Source organism: Ceratotherium simum, chromosome 2 (assembly GCF_057802395.1).
Source record: "Ceratotherium simum simum isolate JZ-2026a chromosome 2, ASM5780239v1, whole genome shotgun sequence".
Lineage (NCBI taxonomy): Eukaryota > Metazoa > Chordata > Mammalia > Perissodactyla > Rhinocerotidae > Ceratotherium > Ceratotherium simum.
Genome location: NC_141901.1, coordinates 18803047 through 18822477, shown reverse-complemented (window position 1 = coordinate 18822477; position 19431 = coordinate 18803047). Strand labels below are relative to the sequence as shown.

The window sequence follows — 19431 nt, the reverse complement described above, 5'->3', positions numbered from 1 at the left end:
TTTTGAGCTCAAGTACTGCATCAGCTGACCAACATGCGGCACAGTGGGAAATTTTATCTTTATTTTAACTTACACAGTTTAATCCAGAAATTGAAATTTATGGTGCAAGCACAATTTGCTAACATCCTAATTTATGCCCTACGAAGAATGATCAGCATAATGCTTACCATGCAATTTTTAGAAAAATTGTTTCCTATCCTCCCATTTTTCATGCAGAAATAGCAAATATGGAAGATAGAAAATAGCCCATTGATAAGTAGCAAAATATTTTTGAAGCGTAAAAATAAAACACCAACAAATTAACTATATAAGAAACTGAAGGAATTTGAAATGCAAAATATTAGAGCCCAAGCAATAACTGTCTTCTACTGTACAGGCCGCCAGAGAAAACACAATAGATAATATATATTTTTTTTTTTTGTAAGGAGAGCAGCCCTGTGCTAACATCTGCCAATCCTCCTTTTTTTTTTTTTTTTTTTGCTGAGGAAGACTGGCCCTGGGCTAACATCTGTGCCCATCTTCCTCCACTCTATATGGGACGCCGCTACAGCATGGCTTGCCAAGCAGTGTGTCAGTGCATGCCCGGGATCTGAACCAGTGAACCCCAGGCCGCCGCAGCGGAGCGCGCGCACCCAACCACTTGTGCCACCAGGCCGGCCCCTAGATATTACTTCTAATAAACAAGGATTACTAAACCCTGCCATGGCCCTTCCTCCCTGATGTGCCAAATGAGAAAGTGATGTCAGGAACACGCCTTAAAGCCTTGCTAATACTGCTTCTTAATCAAGCAATCTGGTTTACATACAACCTCAAGCTTCAGGGGGCACATGCAAGGAAGGCCCCCCACACCTCTACAAGGTTCCACGGCAGGGTTTTTTTTTTTTTTTTTTTGAGAAAGATCAGCCCTGAGCTAACATCCATGCTAATCCTCCTCTTTTTGCTGGGAAGACTGGCTCTGAGCTAACATCTATTGCCAATCCTCCTCCTTTTTTTTTCCCCAAAGCCCCAGCAGATAGTTGTACGTCATAGTTGCACATCCTTCTAGTTGCTGTATGTGGGACGCGGCCTCAGCATGGCCAGAGAAGCGGTGCGTCGGTGCGCGCCCGGGATCTGAACCCAGGTCACCAGTAGCAGAGCGTGCGCACTTAACCGCTAAGCCACGGGGCGAGCCCCTCACGGCAGGGTTTAAAAGAGGGACCAACAGTGGGGTCCTGATGAGAGCCACCACTGAGTGAGTGAGTGCATACTACCCCCTAGGCACTGTGCCAAGCACCTTACACACATAACTCCTTCACCTTCTTTACAGGTGAGGAACTCAGGCTCAGAGAGTTAAGTAACTTCACAGCTCAAGCCCATGCAGCTCACACTGCAGAGGCAAGTTCTGAATTCAGGCCTGTCTGGCTCCAAAGCACAGGCTCTGGACCAGTGCACTAGGTCACCTCCCTCACCCAGAGCTCCTGCAGGAAATAGCCCTGAAAAGGAGGAGCAAGCAGGAGTTGCCAGCTCCTGCGAAGGCTCCAACTGAGGAGAAAGAACCGTGTGCGAACTCCCCAGCCAGGCCTTGCTGGCTCTGGGCCCTGTTAATACTTGGTTAAGTCATTTTTAAAACAGATATGGTCACTGTGTTGTGTCATTAGGAGGAGTCAACATTCGGATAGAAAATAACAAGGGTTTTCCCTATGCTTTACAAACTAACCAAATGATTTTCTGAACTTTCTATCTAGGAGTATCAGTTATCTCAATAAAAAAATTCAAGTGTTGCAATTTTAATTGGAAAAGTCATGACTATAAAGCATTTTATTTTTAGCCAATGTCTAATCCAGTTTCGATTATTTTTACCTATATCCATTAAATGTTCTTTTGTTAGATAAAAATTGTCCACCGATTCTAGCTCCATCACTGGCATGGACAGAAGTTACGGGCATGAAAATGGCATATAACAGAGAGGAGTTGCTAGTTAAGAGGGTTGCAAAGAGCCTCAGTTGACATTACTGACCAAAGACATCCTACTTTTAGCAGAAAACGTTTGTTTTTGTCCTTCAAATTATCTTTAGAATTATGCAACTGGAAGGACTCAGCCTTGGCTTCACTTTTATAAAAGATGAAAATGGGTATTTAAATCAGCAGGAAACAAAATACAGGAAAAAGTTGAATTGCTCAGTTCTTTGCTGAAAAGAGCAAACAAACAGAAAACGTCTGGGGGAGTTTACACAGGATAAGATTAACTATGTGGAAATGAATTCAAATGAATGGACCACAGATGGCGCAAGCAATTAAATGCTAGCAAATGTAGGGTAATGAGTCTCCGCGAGTGAAAAAAAATATAGAACCGCCACCAACACACCATCCCACCCTCAACCACCACCATTATTACCCTGAGAAGTCATACTCTGCATGACATAAAGGAGAAGATGGCTTTGAGGAACCAAGCCAGGCAGAAACCCTAATCATCAGAACACAATACACAGCCACAGTAGTGAAAAGGCACAGGTACTTCTACAATGTTAAGCCAAAAGGATGAGTGGTTTACAAGATGACTCTCTCTGCATAAGACTAACCAAGCTTCCTCTGAGGCAGTGTCTTCTACCTGACGTTGTAAGCTTGTCCTACCTGTATTCCTTCCTTCCTTCCTCTATTTTTATTCTTTCTAAAACTGAAGATGGTTCCTAAACAGAGAAAAGTTAACCAATCATAATAATACAATTAAGGGAAACCAAGCAAAACATGACAAAGTGAGGCTTTGATCAATTACATAGGAGAGGCCATGGAGTGACATTACAAAGCTGCACCAAATCCTAAAAGATAAAACGTGAAAAGACATTTTAATTTAGGTCGTGTGTGTCTGTGTGTGTGTAAGAAAGACTGAGATTGTGCTAGTGGTAACCTAGGAAAGCATTAGATCTTACCCATCTTTTTCTTTTATATAACAAGTGGAGTTAGCAATCAGAGCGAGCCTCCAAGAGCAATAATGCCAGCAGCCAGGATAAATAGTGTCAGAGAGGGTTTAAAGACCGAGCAGGGAGAGGGAAAAAGACCAGAACACCTAACCATAAAATTTCTTGTGTCCCTAACAACACAATTATAAGTTTAACTGCTGTTGTCTAAAATACAACTCTGTAATCATAGTCCTGCGGGTTCCATATTTATTCTCTCTCCATGGCCTATAGACTCAATTTGTTTAGTTTGTAGGGAAACGGAAGACTTAAAAAGAAAAGACAAGAAACCACCAGCTCTTCAAAGTTCTCTGGAATCTGAGAACCAAGCAATGCTTGCTGCCTCTTTTATGGTGAGTCTAAACTGAGATTTTGTCTCTGGACATGACACATGTGACACGCCCAGGTCTGGTTATTCTGCAGGGCCTTCTGACAGGAAAGAAGGCATTTGCTAGTGTATACAAGGAGGAAACCTGACAAAGTCCCCAGGACATTTCACTCAATGAGAAGAGGATGATGCTGACCCCAGCAAGTCGGAAGGCTTTTGACCTGCTCTTTGAAACCAGGGTGCCTCAGCTCCACGCCTGCCAGGACTCCTCATCCTCCACTCCCACTGCTCTCCCTACACTCTCCCCTCCACCCGCCCTCTTCACTTCCATTCAGGTCCTCATTCCTTTCCTCACTTCATTACCACTTTAGCTTCCTCTCCATCTCCATGCCCCATTCTGGCGCCTTTCCAACGCATCCGCCCCTGAGCTGTCAGTCATCTTTCTAAAGTGCAAATCTGACCACGCCACTCTGCTTTAAGACCCTCGATGACTACCACAAATTACAGCTCAGCATACCAGGTTCTCGGCGACATGGCTCCAGCCTTTCTCTCTAGCCCCCTTTCCTGTCACTTTCCCACCAGGCGCCCTTCCCTCTTCCCCATGCTGAGCCTCACATAGTGGTCCCCTCTCTGGCCTCCATGCTTTCCCCCACGCTGTGCTCTCTGACGGGAACGCCTGTCTCCAGTGCCCCACACACCCTCCCCTAACACACGGGGAAGATCTCTCCCATAGCACTGATCACACTTACCACAATACATTGTGGCTAACGTTTCTGTCTCCACTACTACCTGTAAGTTCCTTAAGAACAAGGGGTGTTTTGTTTTACTTTGGATTCCCAAGATTTAACACGGTGTCTGGCATAAAGTAGGCTGTTGATGAAAAAATGAATGCTATCAAAGGTGAGGTTAGCAGACTCAGATACAGGTGACAGAATCACACAAGGAGACACGCAACGGCAGTGAGGGAGTTCACAGTGAATGTGTTTTCTAGCAAATGACCCAGAATCTGCCCAAAACTCCAGACTCCAAATCAACTCTGTGGAGACAGCCCCACCCATCAGCAACCCAAACTCAGCTGGCTGCGCTTCTCCAACGGAATGAGGCAACATTTAGTATTTTCCCCCATTTAACCAATACTTTCCTTGATCTGTTTACAGAAATCTTTTTTTTTCCCTTCTGTAAAAAGTATATCATGGTAGAAATTTAAATGTTTTACTTATTTTAGCTTATTATTGCATATTTTAACATAAAATGCATAAGACAGTTACTAGAAGAGTCTGATTATTTAGAAGGGGGAAGCGTAAAAGGATATGCATACCATGGACAAAGGAAACTAAAATAAGTGGGATAGAGCCGTGACAAATTCCAGCTAAGTGCTAAAGGGGAAAGGCAGAGTATTTACCTTATTGCTCTCTTTTTCTTTCTAAATTTAAAACTCTAAGAAACTTTTTCTTTATAATTTCACAGAAATAAGAATGAAATACAGGGGCCGGCCCTGTGGCCTAGTGGTTAAGTTCAGCATGCTCTGCTTCGGTGGCCCAGGTTCAGTTCCTGGGCATGGACCTACACCACTCATCAGTGGCCATGCTGTGGCGGCAACCCACATGCAAAATAGAGGAAGACTGGCACAGATGTTAGCTCAGGGGCCATCTTCCTCAAGCAAAAGGAGGAAGATTGGCAACAGATGTTAGCTCAGGGCAACTCTTTCTCAGCAAAAAAAAAAAGAATGAAATATGTTTATAATTTAACTGAATGTATACTTTAAGGAGTTAATATGCCTCTGATATTTATGCTGTTATGTATGTTACATTACGCTGTTACGTATTTGCCAGGGGTAAACACATATTTTATGCTCAACTGAGTGTCCCCTGGATTGATAATTGAAATGGATATTCTTGATTATATGCTGAATATCTCTTCCTCAGATCTCAAGAGATTTTGAGAGCAGTGCAAGGACTCAATGTAATAACAATGTCTCAGGCAACTGAAATCTACTATATTTTCTTTTTTGTGTGTGTGAGGAAGATCAGCCCTGAGCTAACATCCATGCCAATCCTCCTTTTTTTTTGCTGAGGAAGACCTGCCCTGAGCTAACATCTATTGCCAATCCTCCTCCTTTTTTTTTCCCCCCGCCTTTTTCCCCTCAAAGCCCCAGTAGATAGTTGTACGTCATAGCTGCACATCCTTCTAGTTGCTGTATGTGGGACGCGGCCTCAGCATGGCCGGACAAGCGGTGCGTCGGTGCACGCCCGGGATCCGAACCCGGGCCGCCAGTAGCGGAGCGCGCGCACTTAACCGCTAAGCCATGGGGCCAGCCCCAAAATCTACTATACTTTCCTGATGGGTGTAGGCTACCATATTGTTGGATTATTTCAGTAACATGTTCCCAAGGTCAAAATGAAAAAATATCAGTTGGTTCATTTACAGATGGTGGGTAATTTTTGAAATTTACTTTCTAAAGCCTATATTAAACATTCCAATAGACAAGAATAATGCAATCCAAGGGCCTGTTTTCCTAGATGAAAACAAGGATGACCAACTGTAAACTAAGGGCTCCTCTAGGCTTATCTCCTTACCATTCTAAAATCCCCCTCCTGAGCTTTCCAACCACACACAACTGTAACGCTTGCCAACACTTTTTAACTCGTGCATAGCCTCTCCTTCAACATTCAGCAATAAGACAAGTACAACTGGACCTCTTGCTTTTACAAGGCACTGGAGTTACTTCACTGCCACGAATGTTTTGTTAAAATGAATAATCACTACCTTTGTTTGTGCCCTGCTTTGTTCCAGAAAGGATGTGAGATAGCTGTAAGGATTACCTAATTGATTTTTCTCGCTCTCACACACCCCTCCTCTTCTTTATCAGCTGACATCTTCATGCTGATTTTGTTTTAAATAAGGAGCAACCAGACACTCATATTTATCAAGACAATATTAGTCTCCCAAAAAGGGATGAAGCTTAATCTGTTCATTCAACAAACATTTATTGGGTTTCTGCCAACTAGATGGCCACATTTCCCACTTCACGAAGCTTACAGTCTAGTGGGGGACACAAACAATTAAACAGGCAATTACAGCAGGGTGAGGTAAATGCATGACAGAGAGCGAGAGACAATGCTTCTGGAACACGCAGAAGGGGCACCTCCTCCAGACCTGAGAGCTAGAGAAGCTTCCTGGAAGGGAAGTTAGCTGAAAAGTCTAGCACCTGTATGCCACTTGAAGGCAATATGGATAGCAAGGCCAGCAAAACACCAGGTAGAGTCGATCCAAAGAGTCAATTTAAGTACGAGTCAAATTCTCAATCCAGACGTGACACATGGTTATCTTACCACTGCACCCATGTAACTCACGGACTAGACACAATTCACCCTAAACACTAGGTTCTATAACAGATTTCCAGTTCCTTTTATTTCTAAATACATTCTGCTTTCTCCTGTCCTATTTCACTATCTTTTCCAGCCTCCCAGCTATCAAGCATTTCAACTCAACCCCAAAAGGGCCTATGTGGGAGATAGTATGATACACATAGGATGTAGGGTCAGGAGGCACTGGGGCCCCACCACAAAGACCACATAACCATACAAGTGTAGAACTGAGAAAAGCCATGTGACTATCTACTGACCATTCCACTCCCCACAAACTTTGCAGAGGTGACTCAGCACTACCAATCCTGCTCATGAAACAAATATCCCCACTTTGAACTTATCTTAGGTTTGACACATTTTTCTGGACCCTGCATCTGCCATATTCTGAAGACAGCAGAATGGGCTCTTGACACCAAAGCCTCTTCCCTAACAGTTGGATCCTTTCCCTCAGACCATTTGAGTATTCTTCCTAAAATGGTACATTTCCTGCATCCAGAGAATACTGATATTTTCTTAAATCATTACTACGTATCACTGACAATGTATAACCACAATGCTGGGACCAAAGAAAGATACTAAGTTTTGACCATTCGCTCTTCCAAAAGTCACTGGACATTCTGCAAGCTAATTGAATAGTTGGTGAAATTACTTTTTAATGTCTCTTCCAATCCTGAAACTTTTTGATTCTAAGACATAATTGGAGCCATTTTTCTTCGAGGGCTAGAGCTGGGTAAAATTATCCTAGTCTAAGATGTTATTGTACAGGAAAAATTGGGTATTTCAATAATACTTTGTTTTTCAAAGTTGCCCAACATAACCTCACTGTCAATGGGCAAGACTGCAGCTGTACGTCTAAGTAAACCCAGCATAGGCCATACTCGATTGTACATTTTACAACCAAAGACAGGTTTTACTTCAAAAGATCAACTGAACACAAAATTTAACAAAACAAAAAAGAATGCCCTAAACGTTTTGGATTGTATGATACTTCACATCTAAGGATGTGTATTTATTTTGCTATCCTTCCCAGACTGAATCTTGATTATGTTTTGCGATCTGAGTACTAGCAAATACAAAAATTGTACTCAGTCTTTTAAGCTTTTTGAATAAGCCTTACAATCATGTAATGAGAGCTATACCCACCCTCATGTGCTATATAACTTCATACATATCTTTGGTGCACCATACTTTACACATCCAAAATGGAGAGCTTATCAATAAAATACACATCTTTACAACAAATATCTCAATTTGTAACTCAAGTTATCATTCAAAACATAAAGAAAAGAAAACCACATCGCTCAAGTCCTGCACCAGGTGCAATATCTAGGGGAAACGTACACCATAAGCATCCTTTCTCTTCTGAACCAATGTTCTCCACTGCTATGGAAACAGCCTTAAGGTCCCAGGCAGCTCCTGATAGCAAAGAACCAACTATCTGGGTTCAAAACCAGCCTCTACCACTTTCTAGCTGTGTGACCCCAGCAAGTAATTTAACTTCTCCTGGCATTCATCTCCTCATGTGGAAAAAAAGAGATGATCGTGATACCACCTTCCTCATAAGGTTGTTGTCATATTTCAATCACACCCTCACCGCACCTCAATCTCTAGTTCACTCTACAATTGGCTGCTTTGAAGAATTTTTAAAGGGTTACCAGAATGTAGGAAAACAAATATAGAGAAGCCACTCAGTCCTAAAGAGAAAGGTTTTGTAATTGCTATGGCTCAATTGGTTGAGTCACATTTAATTAAGTCTGGAATTTCCAAGGACAAAAACCAGAGCTTCCCAACAGGACACCTAAGACAAGAAAACAAGCCGGATCAGAACTTGCTCTCAAGGACTGGGGTGGTAGCAGCAAATCGCACTTGGTTAAAATGGGGGGAAGAGACCGATTCCTTCATCAACTAAAAGCAATCTTTTTACATGATCCTCCCTTTCAATATTTCAGCTCTATTCTGCTAAATCCGGGGTGCACCAAGTATAAATTTGAGCACTAGAAGAGGTGGGAGAGAAGAGAAGTGGGGTCCAGTAAACAGAACAGTCAGTGAAGATGACTAAATAATTGTGAACATCGAAACGAAGCATACTTTGTGCGCTTGGGACCTAGAGAGTTAACTCCTCCACATCCCCATGACCTACTCATTCATTGCTATTGTGTTTGGCTAAAAGCTAAAACTGTCACCCAAGCAACATCAGCCTCATTAGAAAGGGAGGAACAACCTGGCATCAGAAAATGGAATGACCCTTTTGAAGGCGCTGTTTCAGCGCCTTCGTGAATCATTCTGAAATACCGTGACAAGCCAAACCACATCAACACCACATTTAAATACAATGCATATACACAACCACCAAAAACAAAGTGATGACTTGTCAGAACTCTAGTTCTGCTTTTCCTATCAGGTCTGCTGGTGATGCACCTAATTAATTTTAAAATCATATTCTGAGTAAAGTACCTATTTGATACGTGAAGACCTCAGGTTTTCAAAGGAAAGGTTCCTTCCTAACTTTCCAGGCCATACTTGCAGATGTCAGTCACAGTTTACTGCCCTAGTGGGTGGTACCTCGGCCCAAAGTACAGAGCAGGAAAGGCCAGAGTTGAAGCAGATGGGGAAGCCGAAAGCAATGAATGCCTGTGTCAGCAGACCCATGGCAAAGGAAATCATTGCTGCTGGCCATCCTGCCTTAGACTCCAGGCGTTACAAGTCACATGCTGCCTCTAGTCTTAACGTGAAGCCCTGAGCAATTCTGTTTCCTGTCCTCCTTCACACCCCACCTTTGAATGCTGCTCAAAACACTGAATTTTCTGAAACCCAAAGCCAACAAAGATTGCATGTAAGCGCCTAATCTTCACTGCTCTCAAACCCATCACCTGTGAAGCCTGAGTGTGGCTAGAGGAAGGCCAGGTGAAACCACACTCCATCCGCCCTATTTGGCCTACCATTATTTTCTTAAGCCTTTTTACATCACCTCTCACTGCTCTCTCTGAGGATTACTTCTATCTCCAGATCAAGAATTCCTTCCTTCTTCTACATGTGGATGTTTGCCCAAGTAGTGATCCTGTCGCCAAGCTTTCCAGTTCTCACATCCCCTTATTTGGGATGTGCGGAAGGATCCAGCAGGCGATAATAGATAACTCACATGATCCCACCCATGTGAGTTATCTTAGAATCTCAGTGGAAAAAAATCTTATTTATGGAAGCAGTGTTTCTCCAAAGACTCAGCACTCTCTGCATTCTACACGTGAAGCTGTGGGCACTAAGGATGTATGTGCCTCCTCACGGGCTGTAGAAAGGAGGTATCAGTGGGAAATCTGCCACCCCCATAGGAAGCAGATTTGGAAGGATCCGTCCCCTGAGCATTCTGGGTAGTGTGTAAAGGTACAGGAGTAGGAAAGGAGCTGTCAGCATCAAGGGAGGACAGGGAGAGAAAAGAGTGCCATCTGGGCAGAACAGCTTATGGCTCTTGCCTAACAGAGTGCTGCTTTCTGGTCCCGTTACTTTGTGTCACTTTCTGCCACTCCACCCCCACTCTATTTGCCAAATACCTCAAGATGTTTCTAAGAGGTTCTGAATTATTGACAAACCTAGGGAAGATGCTTTGGAAAACATTAAGTACAAAAACAGACCTGTACAGCTAGTGCAAACACTTGGTCATTGGCCGTTTCCTTTTTAAGGCCAAAAGAGAAGGAAAAAAAAAAATGCCTGCCTCTGCTTTATAATGATATTCACAGGAAAACAGACACTGCAGCTCCAAAGTTCACAATCTCTCCAGCTTTACTCACCCCTAGCCATCTTGCTCCTTTATTGGCAGCCTGCTGAATCTGGACTCTTTTGAGGGTGACATGGTAAACAGCTCCTTCCTCTACCTCTTCACCCCAGTCCTGAATCGAGCTCTGCCAGGGGATGGGATAAAGAGAAAGAAAAAAAGTATTTTTTTTTTTCCTCTCTGCTAACCACAATCTATCCCAGCTGCTTTGCTGCTTACACCAGCACTCAGGGCACAAGACCGGCTGTTCAAAATAAATATTACAATCAGAGCAATACAAGACACATTGCGATAGAGGGAACGCTGAGATTTTCTTGGCCCCCAGCCCTTTCCTGTGGTATCAGGGTCCCCGGACTTTTCCATTTAGTTATTTTTCCTAGACCTGCTCACATATCTTAGTTTTTTTAACGTCTTTTTTTTTCCTTCTTAAAGAAACTGTGCTTTAATCCTGATTAACCTTTCCTCCTTATGTGAAAGGAAAAGTAATTCATTTGTAGAAAAGGTTTGTACTTTCCTAAGTGGCTAGGTTATTTGAGCAAACTATATTTTGAACTCCGACACAAACAAGTGTTTAAAATGCCACGAGTCCTCACTCCTTTGGAAGCGAAATGCTTCCTATGTCTTTTTCTCCTCTTACTGTGTTGGGACCCAAAACGTTAGCGGGGGCGTAGAAAGTTTTTATTTCCGTAAAATCATCTGGCAAGTGCAGAAAAAGCAACACATCATCATGCAGCTTCGAGTAAAATGTGTGCAGCGACCCCACGGATTTCCATGTCTCCAGCTCAACTTTTAAGTTTGTGTTCAGGAGCCGCCGGGACGCAGAAACGCTCCGCGGTTCACCCGGACCAACAGCTCTCTGTCCTTAAAAGCTGTCCTTTGCTGACACATCTGCCCCAGACACACCACAGGCAGTGACTGAGAAAGCAGGCATCTTTTAAAGGGAGAAGACACGCAGAGAGGAAGACATACAAAGCAGAGTGAGAAAGCTGTAGCTCACAAGTATGGGATCGGATTGCTCCGTTCACTCCGAGTGAGTCCAAAACACGCCCAGAGAAAGCGGGAGAAGATTCCCCACCAGAGAAGCCTCGGGAGAAGTCAGAGAGTTCGCGTTACCATTTTAGCTTGCCAAAGCAATTTCATTCTCAGTTTTCTCTTCGGTACGTGGACGCGGCATGATGCGCCCTGCTCCGAGGCAAACGCCGTCTCGGCCGGGCTCGGCCCGCCGCCCCGCGCGGCCGCCGCGCACCGAGCAGACACGCGCCGCGCTGCCCGCCGCCGCCGGTGCGCGCGATCGGGCCACAAAGGCAGCGCCGCGAGTGAGCGAGCGGGCGAGGGCGCCGCAGACTCCTCCCCACGCCACTCCGCCGCTCCGTGATGTCAGGCTTTCCTGTTTGCGCTGGGGAGCGCACTCTCCCTTTCTAAAATCCCACGGATAAAGTGAGCATGAAATAACTTCTCCAGCTCTGAAGGTGATCGGGAAGCAACCCTTCAAGTTTATCAGGTTTTCCTGAGGGTCACCAGGTGCCAAAAGAACCGGGTGTAGTATGGGGGATCTGAGTGTGTGTCTTCTTCCTTCTCTAAATGAAATAAAGGGGAGGGGAGTTCAAAAAGGATGGGAGGAGAGGATCAGAAAAAGGTCTGTTATCTGCCTGTTACCTATTGAATTTAGATTAAATCGAGTGACCCCAATGAGAATAGCAATACTAGAAGCCAGGAAGTTTTTCATTAGGACAAAAAAGAATTGGTCAGAAGATATTCCAAAACCCATGCCCAGGGGCTGTCCCCTGTCCTGCATTAGCTCACCACCAACAGGAAATTGCCCTGGACTTCTCTCCACCACCCTTGATGATAAGGCTCATCCCACAGGAACTGGCCATTTTGGGTGGGAAGGGGACAAAGCAGGAAAGGGTTTTGCTGGGACTGACAGCTCGCTCGGAAAGTGAGCTGTCAGTGGCCCTGGAGGTTCTATGAGTCTTTGTGAAGCCACCACCAGTTAGGTTGTCTGTACTGTTGGGACACAGTGGGATAATAACCACAGGAAAAAGCCGTTCATGAGGAGACTGCCCAGAGGGAGTTTTGTCATAAAATATAGATCTATCAGGGCAAAAGATTATGACATTTTTTAGTTCCAGTTTTAATAAATCAACAGTGAGATACCAGATGATAATGTAATCACACTTTGGCACATGACAGAATTCCATGCCAATTACAAAAAACTTTAGGGCTCATGTCTTTTATACTATTCACCTGTAAATGAATTTAATTGCCTTTAAATTGTTTTTTTAAAGGCTGCTCACTAGTTGCCATGCTAAGGCATAAGGCTGGCCTTTGGTTAATAATAAATATATCATGAGCTGAAAAGCTAGAGAATCAAGTGTACTGATGTTCCCAGGGGAGCAGAATAAATGACAGTGAGGGTGCATCAAGGAAAAACAAAAGGATCTTTGGACACTTGAGAACATCTTAAAGTCACTCAGCCAAGTTCCCCTCATACAACCAGAACCTTCGGGGCTCAGTAACTGTGGAGAGAAGGGATGCTCTTTTTATTGTTTAAAAAAAAAAAAAAAGCAGCACATAGTCTAGATCCTTCTGTGATCACCAGGACAGAGTGTCCCCAGTGTCTAAAAGGAAAAGCAGGTGGAAGCCCTACCTGCCTTGCTTCTTAAGCCATCCTTGGGCCCCCAGGCCTATTCAGTGATCTGAAGACAACAAGATGCACCTGAGGACAGGTAAGAAAATCCCTAAGATTAATTTCACCACAACCTTAACCTGATTTTTGACTATAAATTTCAAGATTACTGAAAATTTTCCACTTCAGGAATAGCAAGCAGTTGGTCTTCAACTTCAACCCTCCCAGGAAGCCTTCTTGGACAGGGCAGCTTATAAAGCACAAGGGCCCACTCGGGTTTCAGATCTTATCACCCTCCTCTCTACTCCACTAATTCCCTGGCTGGCCACCTGGTGTGTGAAGGGAAAAGAACAGGCTTCGAGCAGATCCAACTTCAAATCCACACTTACACTGAGTGAACTTGGGCGCTACTTCCCTGAGCTTAATTTCCTCCTCTGTAAAATGAGACAAACATCTACCTCATAGAGTTTGAAAAAGAGTTCAGTGAAATATGTATGCAAATTATCTAGCACATGGTAAGCGATCAAAAAAAGTTCCATTCCCTTATTATTGTACTTCCCCCCAAACTGTATTTTGCCAGACTCACCGAAAAGCTGTGTATGTATACAATGTGGGGAAATCTAAAATGATGTCTTCTCACTGAATTACAGTATAATTTCAGAGATGTTTTCCAAGAATAACTATTTGTATTTATACCTGATAATATGTATGTGATTTTGTCCAAATGCTGATCCAAAAAAAGGGGGCTGGTTTTATGCTAGATAGAGCAATCAAGTGTTGCACTTTACAATTTTTTAAATATTTATTTTAAAATATTTCACTCACAGGCAGCCCAGTCAGTATTACCTTATTACATATACCTTTGGGTTAAAATACTGGTGAATATGTGGGAAGGATAAACCAGTAAGCCATTTATAAGTAAGTTTGAATTTATTTACCAGATTAGCCTACTCATGACCTAGCATGGTCCTAAGAGGACAGGTCAAGTTTTGTTAAAAGGACGTCAGATGCAGTTTTCAGTGTATCAAGTCTTTCGTCTCCTTGGTTAAGTTTATTCCTAAGTATTTTATTCTTTTTGGTGCTATTGTAAATGGGGTTGTTTTCTTAATTTCATTTCTGGATTGTTCGTTGTTGGTATATAGAAATGCAACTGCTTTTTATATATTGATTTTGTACCCTGCAACTTTACTGAATTCATTGATTAGTTCTAACAGTTTTTTGTGAACACAAAAAAATGGAAAAACATCCCATGTCCATGGATTAGAAGACTTAATATTGTTAGAATGTCCATACTACCCAAAGCAATCTACACATTCAGTGCAATCCCTATTAAAATTACAATAGTATTTTTTTACAGAAATAGGGGGAAAAAAATCCTAAAATTCATGTGGAACTATAAAAGACAGTGAATAGCCAAAGCAATCTTGAAAAAGAACAAAGCTAGAGATCTCATGCTTTCTGATTTCAAAACATATTACAAAGCTACAGTAATCAAAACAGTATGGAAGTGGCATAAAGACAGACACATAAACCAATGGAACCTAATAGATAACCCAGAAATAAACCCACACATACACGATCAACTGATCTTTGACAAGGGAGCCAAGAATACACAATGGGGAAGGATAGTCTCTTCAACAAATGGTGCCAGGAAAACTGAATATCTACATGCAAAGAGTGAACTTGGACACCTACCTTACACCATACACAAAAATTAACTCAAAATGGACTAAAGACTTAAACATAAGACCTGAAACTATAAAACCCCTAGAAGAATACATACAGGGAAAGCTTCATAACACTGGTCTTAACAGTGATTTCATGGATATGACATCAAAAGCATAGGCAACAAAAGCAAAAATAGACAAGTGAGACTACAAACTAAAAAGCTTCTGCACAGCAAAGGAAACAATCAGAGTGAAAAGGCAACCTATGATATAGGAGAAAATATTTGCAAACAACATATCTGATAAGGAGTTAATATCTATAATATATAAGAACTCCTACAACTCAATAACAAAAAGACAAATAACTGAATTTTAAAAGGGCAAAGGACTTGAATAAACATTTCTCCAAAGAAGACATACAAATGGCCAACAGGTATATGAAAAGATGCTCATGACTAATCATCAGGGAAATGCAAATCAAAACTACAATGAGATGGGGCTGGCCCGGTGGTGCAAGCAGTTAAGTGCACGCGCTCCGCTGCGGTGGCCTGGGGTTCGCAGGTTCGGATCCCTGGCACGCACCGACGCACCACTTGTTAAGCCATGCTGTGGCGGCATCCCATATAAAGTAGAGGAAGATGGCCACAGATGTTAGCTCAGGACCAATCTTCCTCAATAAAAAAGGGGAGGATTGGCATCAGATGTTAACTCAGGGCTAGTCCTCCTCCCAAAAAAAAAAAAAAAAACCCTACAATGAGATATCATGTTACACCTGTTAGGATGGCTATTATTAAAAAAACAGAACAAAAAAATGTTGGCAAGGTTGTGGAGAAAAGGGAACCCTTGTACACTGTTGGTAAGAATGTAAATTGCTACAGCCATTATGGAAAACAGTATGGAAGTTTCTCAGTAAATTTAAAATAGAACTACCATTTGATCCAGCAATCTCATTTCTGGGTATTTATCCAAAAGAATGGAAATCAGGATCTCAAAGAGATCTGAGTGTTCCCATGTTCACTGCAGCACTATTCATAATAGCCAAGATGTGGAAACAATCTAAATGTCCGTCAGTGATAAAGAAAATGTGGTATATACATCTGATGGAATATTATTCAGCCTTGAAAAAGGACATCTTGTCATATGTGACAACACAGATGAACCTTGAGGACATTATGCTCAATGAAATAAGCCAGTCACATAAGGACAAATACTGCATGATTCCACTTATGTGAGGTACTTAAAGTAGGCAAACTCATAGGAGGGGGAAATAGGGAGTTGCTGTTCAATGTGTATCAAGTTTCAGTTATGCAAGATGAAAAAGTTCTTGAGATCTAGTGTACAACATTGTGCTTATAGTTAACAATAATGTACTATACACTTAAAAATTTGTTAAAAAGGGGGGAAAGGAGGTCAGAAAACATCTATACTCAAAGCATTAGGATGTTGCTAGGGATAGTTTTATGTTGCCATATTTGGTGGTCACTGACAGTAGAAATAGAAGATTCCTAGGATAAAACAGGAAAGAGGGAAGAGGTATGGAAGAACCCTAAACTGGAAGAAAAAAAACTTTCTTGCTTTACAGTTTCACCAGAGCCAAAAAATACAGAGCTGGTAAAAGAAAACATAAGCAGCTGATGTGAAGATCTTTTAAGAGAATCGATCTAAAAGTGGAAATATGTAATCTATAGCTATTTATGCATTTATTTATTCATTGGCCTCTACAACACCACACTTTCCTCGATTTTACTCTACCTCTCTGGCTGCAAGAAAAAGTGAAAAATATAAAAATTATGACACATATACTTATGTATGTAGGGTGACATGGACTAATACTTGTGTGCCTGCGTAAATGATGGGACATTTGACATCTGAGAGCCAGGGTCTGAATCCCAGCTCCAGAAGACTTGTCAACCAAAAGGTTGACCCTCACCTCCCACAGCCTTAGTGTCCTCATCTGTTTCCTTTCGTGCTTATCATGAGTGTTAAAGCAACTATATTATATAAAGCATCCAATAGAATAAACTATATTATATGAAGCACCTAATAGAGTGATTGGAACATACAAGGCCTTGAATTAAAATGCGTCTCCTTCCCCCCCACACCCCCACGCTCTTTCCCTTTAATGCAATTCTATATTCATTTACTGCTTTTGATTTACAATCTGCATATTCTCTACACGTTTGCTTGGGGAACAGACTGTACTGCATGGCAGAAAAGTAAGGGCAATGCAAGTACAACAGACATTGTACTTGGAAATAAGTAGTTAAAAACTTGTCTTGCAGATGACAATGTCAGCATAAGATGGTAGGAAATGGGAAGGCCTTGGCTTTGTCCTAAAACTCAATGCTAGACTATAACGTCCTATGCCCAGTTAAACATTTAGAGGAAAACAGTCCTAGAAGAGCAATAACAGCAGCAGCAGCTATGTGAAGAAAAGCTATGTAAGTGAGAGGTCAGGATGTTCCTTCCACCTCTTAGGACTGTGGAGTGCATGTTGCCTCTGCTTGCCTGCAGCCCTTACCTAAACAGATGAGTTTGAAAACCTTTCCCACTTTTAAATGTTATTGATAATAGCCATTTTGCAACATTTTATTCATAAACTGTACCTTCAGCCATCTGTAGGTCCCTAAAAGAACTTTTGGTGGAGGACATAAGAAAATAAATCTGTTACTTCTTGACTCCTTCCCCTAACAATATCAAAGTATTGTCAAAATGCAGACTACTTAATCCTTGCAACATCCCTATGAAATGCTTCTCCCTATTCTTCAGGGTTATAGTCAGTGTTGCTCACCAATTAATTTTCCATGTTCGGCTTCCCACTATCAGCTGGGCATGCCGCTATGGTTGTTTCCAGCTATGCTAACTGGGGTTGCCCCATTCACCTGCTCTTTGCTTGAACTTTCAACTTTGCTTTGCAAAAGGTGAAGAGCCAGTCATGCTTGGTTAAAGATGAACAGTCCTCTGAACATTCTTTAAGCAGTAGACAGTTGTTCCCATTTTCTGGGGGCCCAAAGTGATTTTATGAATTATCACAGAAATACTAAAGGTATAAGTTAAAAATTCTCAATGCTCTGTTATTAGGTTCTCTTATTTAGGCAAGCAAATTACAAGCCAATTTTGATGGACCTACTACAATTAAAGAGGCTGCCATCGCGGGGAGAAAATGGAGACAGAAGAAACATAAACAAATAGGACCTGACAGATGGCAGGCCAACGGTAGAAGACTCTTCTGGCCATGATGACAAACATTTTTCAGCTAATAGTTTACCAGCTCTTGGCGGTTACTCTTAATTGTTGATGATGCTCGCCTGAGAAGGAAGTTGGTTACTGGAATACTATTTGTAACTTGGGCTAATAAGCATTATTACCTCATCTAATTATAGATTTCTGTAAAAGAAAAAAGGACAGCCAGATAGTTGTTCACATGGTTGAAAAGATCAAAACATCCAACAATCAGCTCAGACATAATGCCAGGTCTGTGTGATATGTAATAAAACATTCTGCAAAATGGGAGATGGGTGACCTGGTGCCATGAAGGGCTTTGACCAAGATTCTGGAAGGAGTTACTGGCAATTAACAAAATCATATCTTGTTTCAGGGTTAAAGGAACCTCCTTTTTGCATGATAATGGTATTGAAAGGGTACTGAAAACCCAAATAAATTAGAACTGCTATAACACAGTGATGGCACTGCAGTCAGAGACACCTAGATTCAAGTCCTAGATCTATCACTTCTCTCTGAGGCAAGGTCTTTAACATCTCTAAGCCTATAAAAAATAGGGATACAAACACCTTCCTCATTGGCTCATAGTGAGAATTAAATGAGAATCCACATCAAGCCGTTAACACAGTATCTGGCACCACGGTTAATATACAATTAATGTTGTCTATTATTATTTTTATTATATGTCAAAAGCTACAGGATACCGACTATATTAAAAATCAGATCTATATATTGAGTAAGTTAAGATCTTGCAGCTTGAAGCCAAAACTTTATGATACAGAGACCTCAGCAAAAACCATAAGCCCCACAGACTGTTCAGTCAATGAGCGACATTTACCGAGTTGCTACATGGCACAGAAAAATACTGTGTTCTGTATTCTTTCCCACCTCAATCCACCTCCACACAGTGACCAGAGTAATCTTTTCAAATCACCATACCATTTTCTCTTATTTCTAAATCCCTCCAGTGGCTCCCCATTGCTAAGGACAAAAGTCTAAATCCTTTTCATATACAATAGGCCTTGCCAAGGTGGGCCCCTGCCCACCTCCAGCTGCCTTCCATTCCACTTGATAGCAACTCCAGCCACCCCGGTCTTCTTTCACTGTTTTTAACATAGCTGACTCCCCCTCCCCCACCACCCGTCACAGAGCCTTTACAGATGGGATTCTCCTTTTTTGGGACATCCCTCCCTCTTCTCCTCTCCCACCTAGGTTAAATCCCCCTTTTATGTGCTCTCACGGCACCATGGTCCTCTCTTTGTAGCTCTATTACAGTTGTAATTTTACATTTAATTGTATGATTATTTGATAAGTTTCTGTTTCCCCCACACCCTATGAAGGCAGAGGTAATGTCAGTTTTTTCTCATCATTGTATCCTAGCACCTCACACAGTGCCAAGCGCATAGTAGATGCTCAATAAATAACTATTTGATCAATTGATAGATGGATACATAGGTACATAGATAAATGCCATGCTGTAAATTCAGTAAGTGCTTAGTAATTGTTGTTGAGTGATAT

The 19431-nt window shown here is 42.1% G+C and overlaps 1 protein-coding gene across 2 annotated transcripts in view; it reads right to left on the bottom strand.

Moving 5' to 3' along the window:
* The window catches only part of RGL1 (ral guanine nucleotide dissociation stimulator like 1), a 122778-nt gene extending 111142 nt beyond the window's left edge, over positions 1-11636 (bottom strand). For both annotated transcript variants that reach the window (XM_087438820.1, XM_004424935.3), the window contains exons 1-2: positions 11509-11636; positions 10412-10522 (exon numbers count right to left, since the gene is read on the bottom strand). In XM_087438820.1, coding sequence (XP_087294946.1) covers positions 10412-10522; positions 11509-11535 — 138 coding nt within the window. In that variant the 5' untranslated portion in view covers positions 11536-11636. The remainder of the gene's footprint in view (positions 1-10411; positions 10523-11508) is intronic.
* Positions 11637-19431: the final 7795 nt, after the last annotated feature.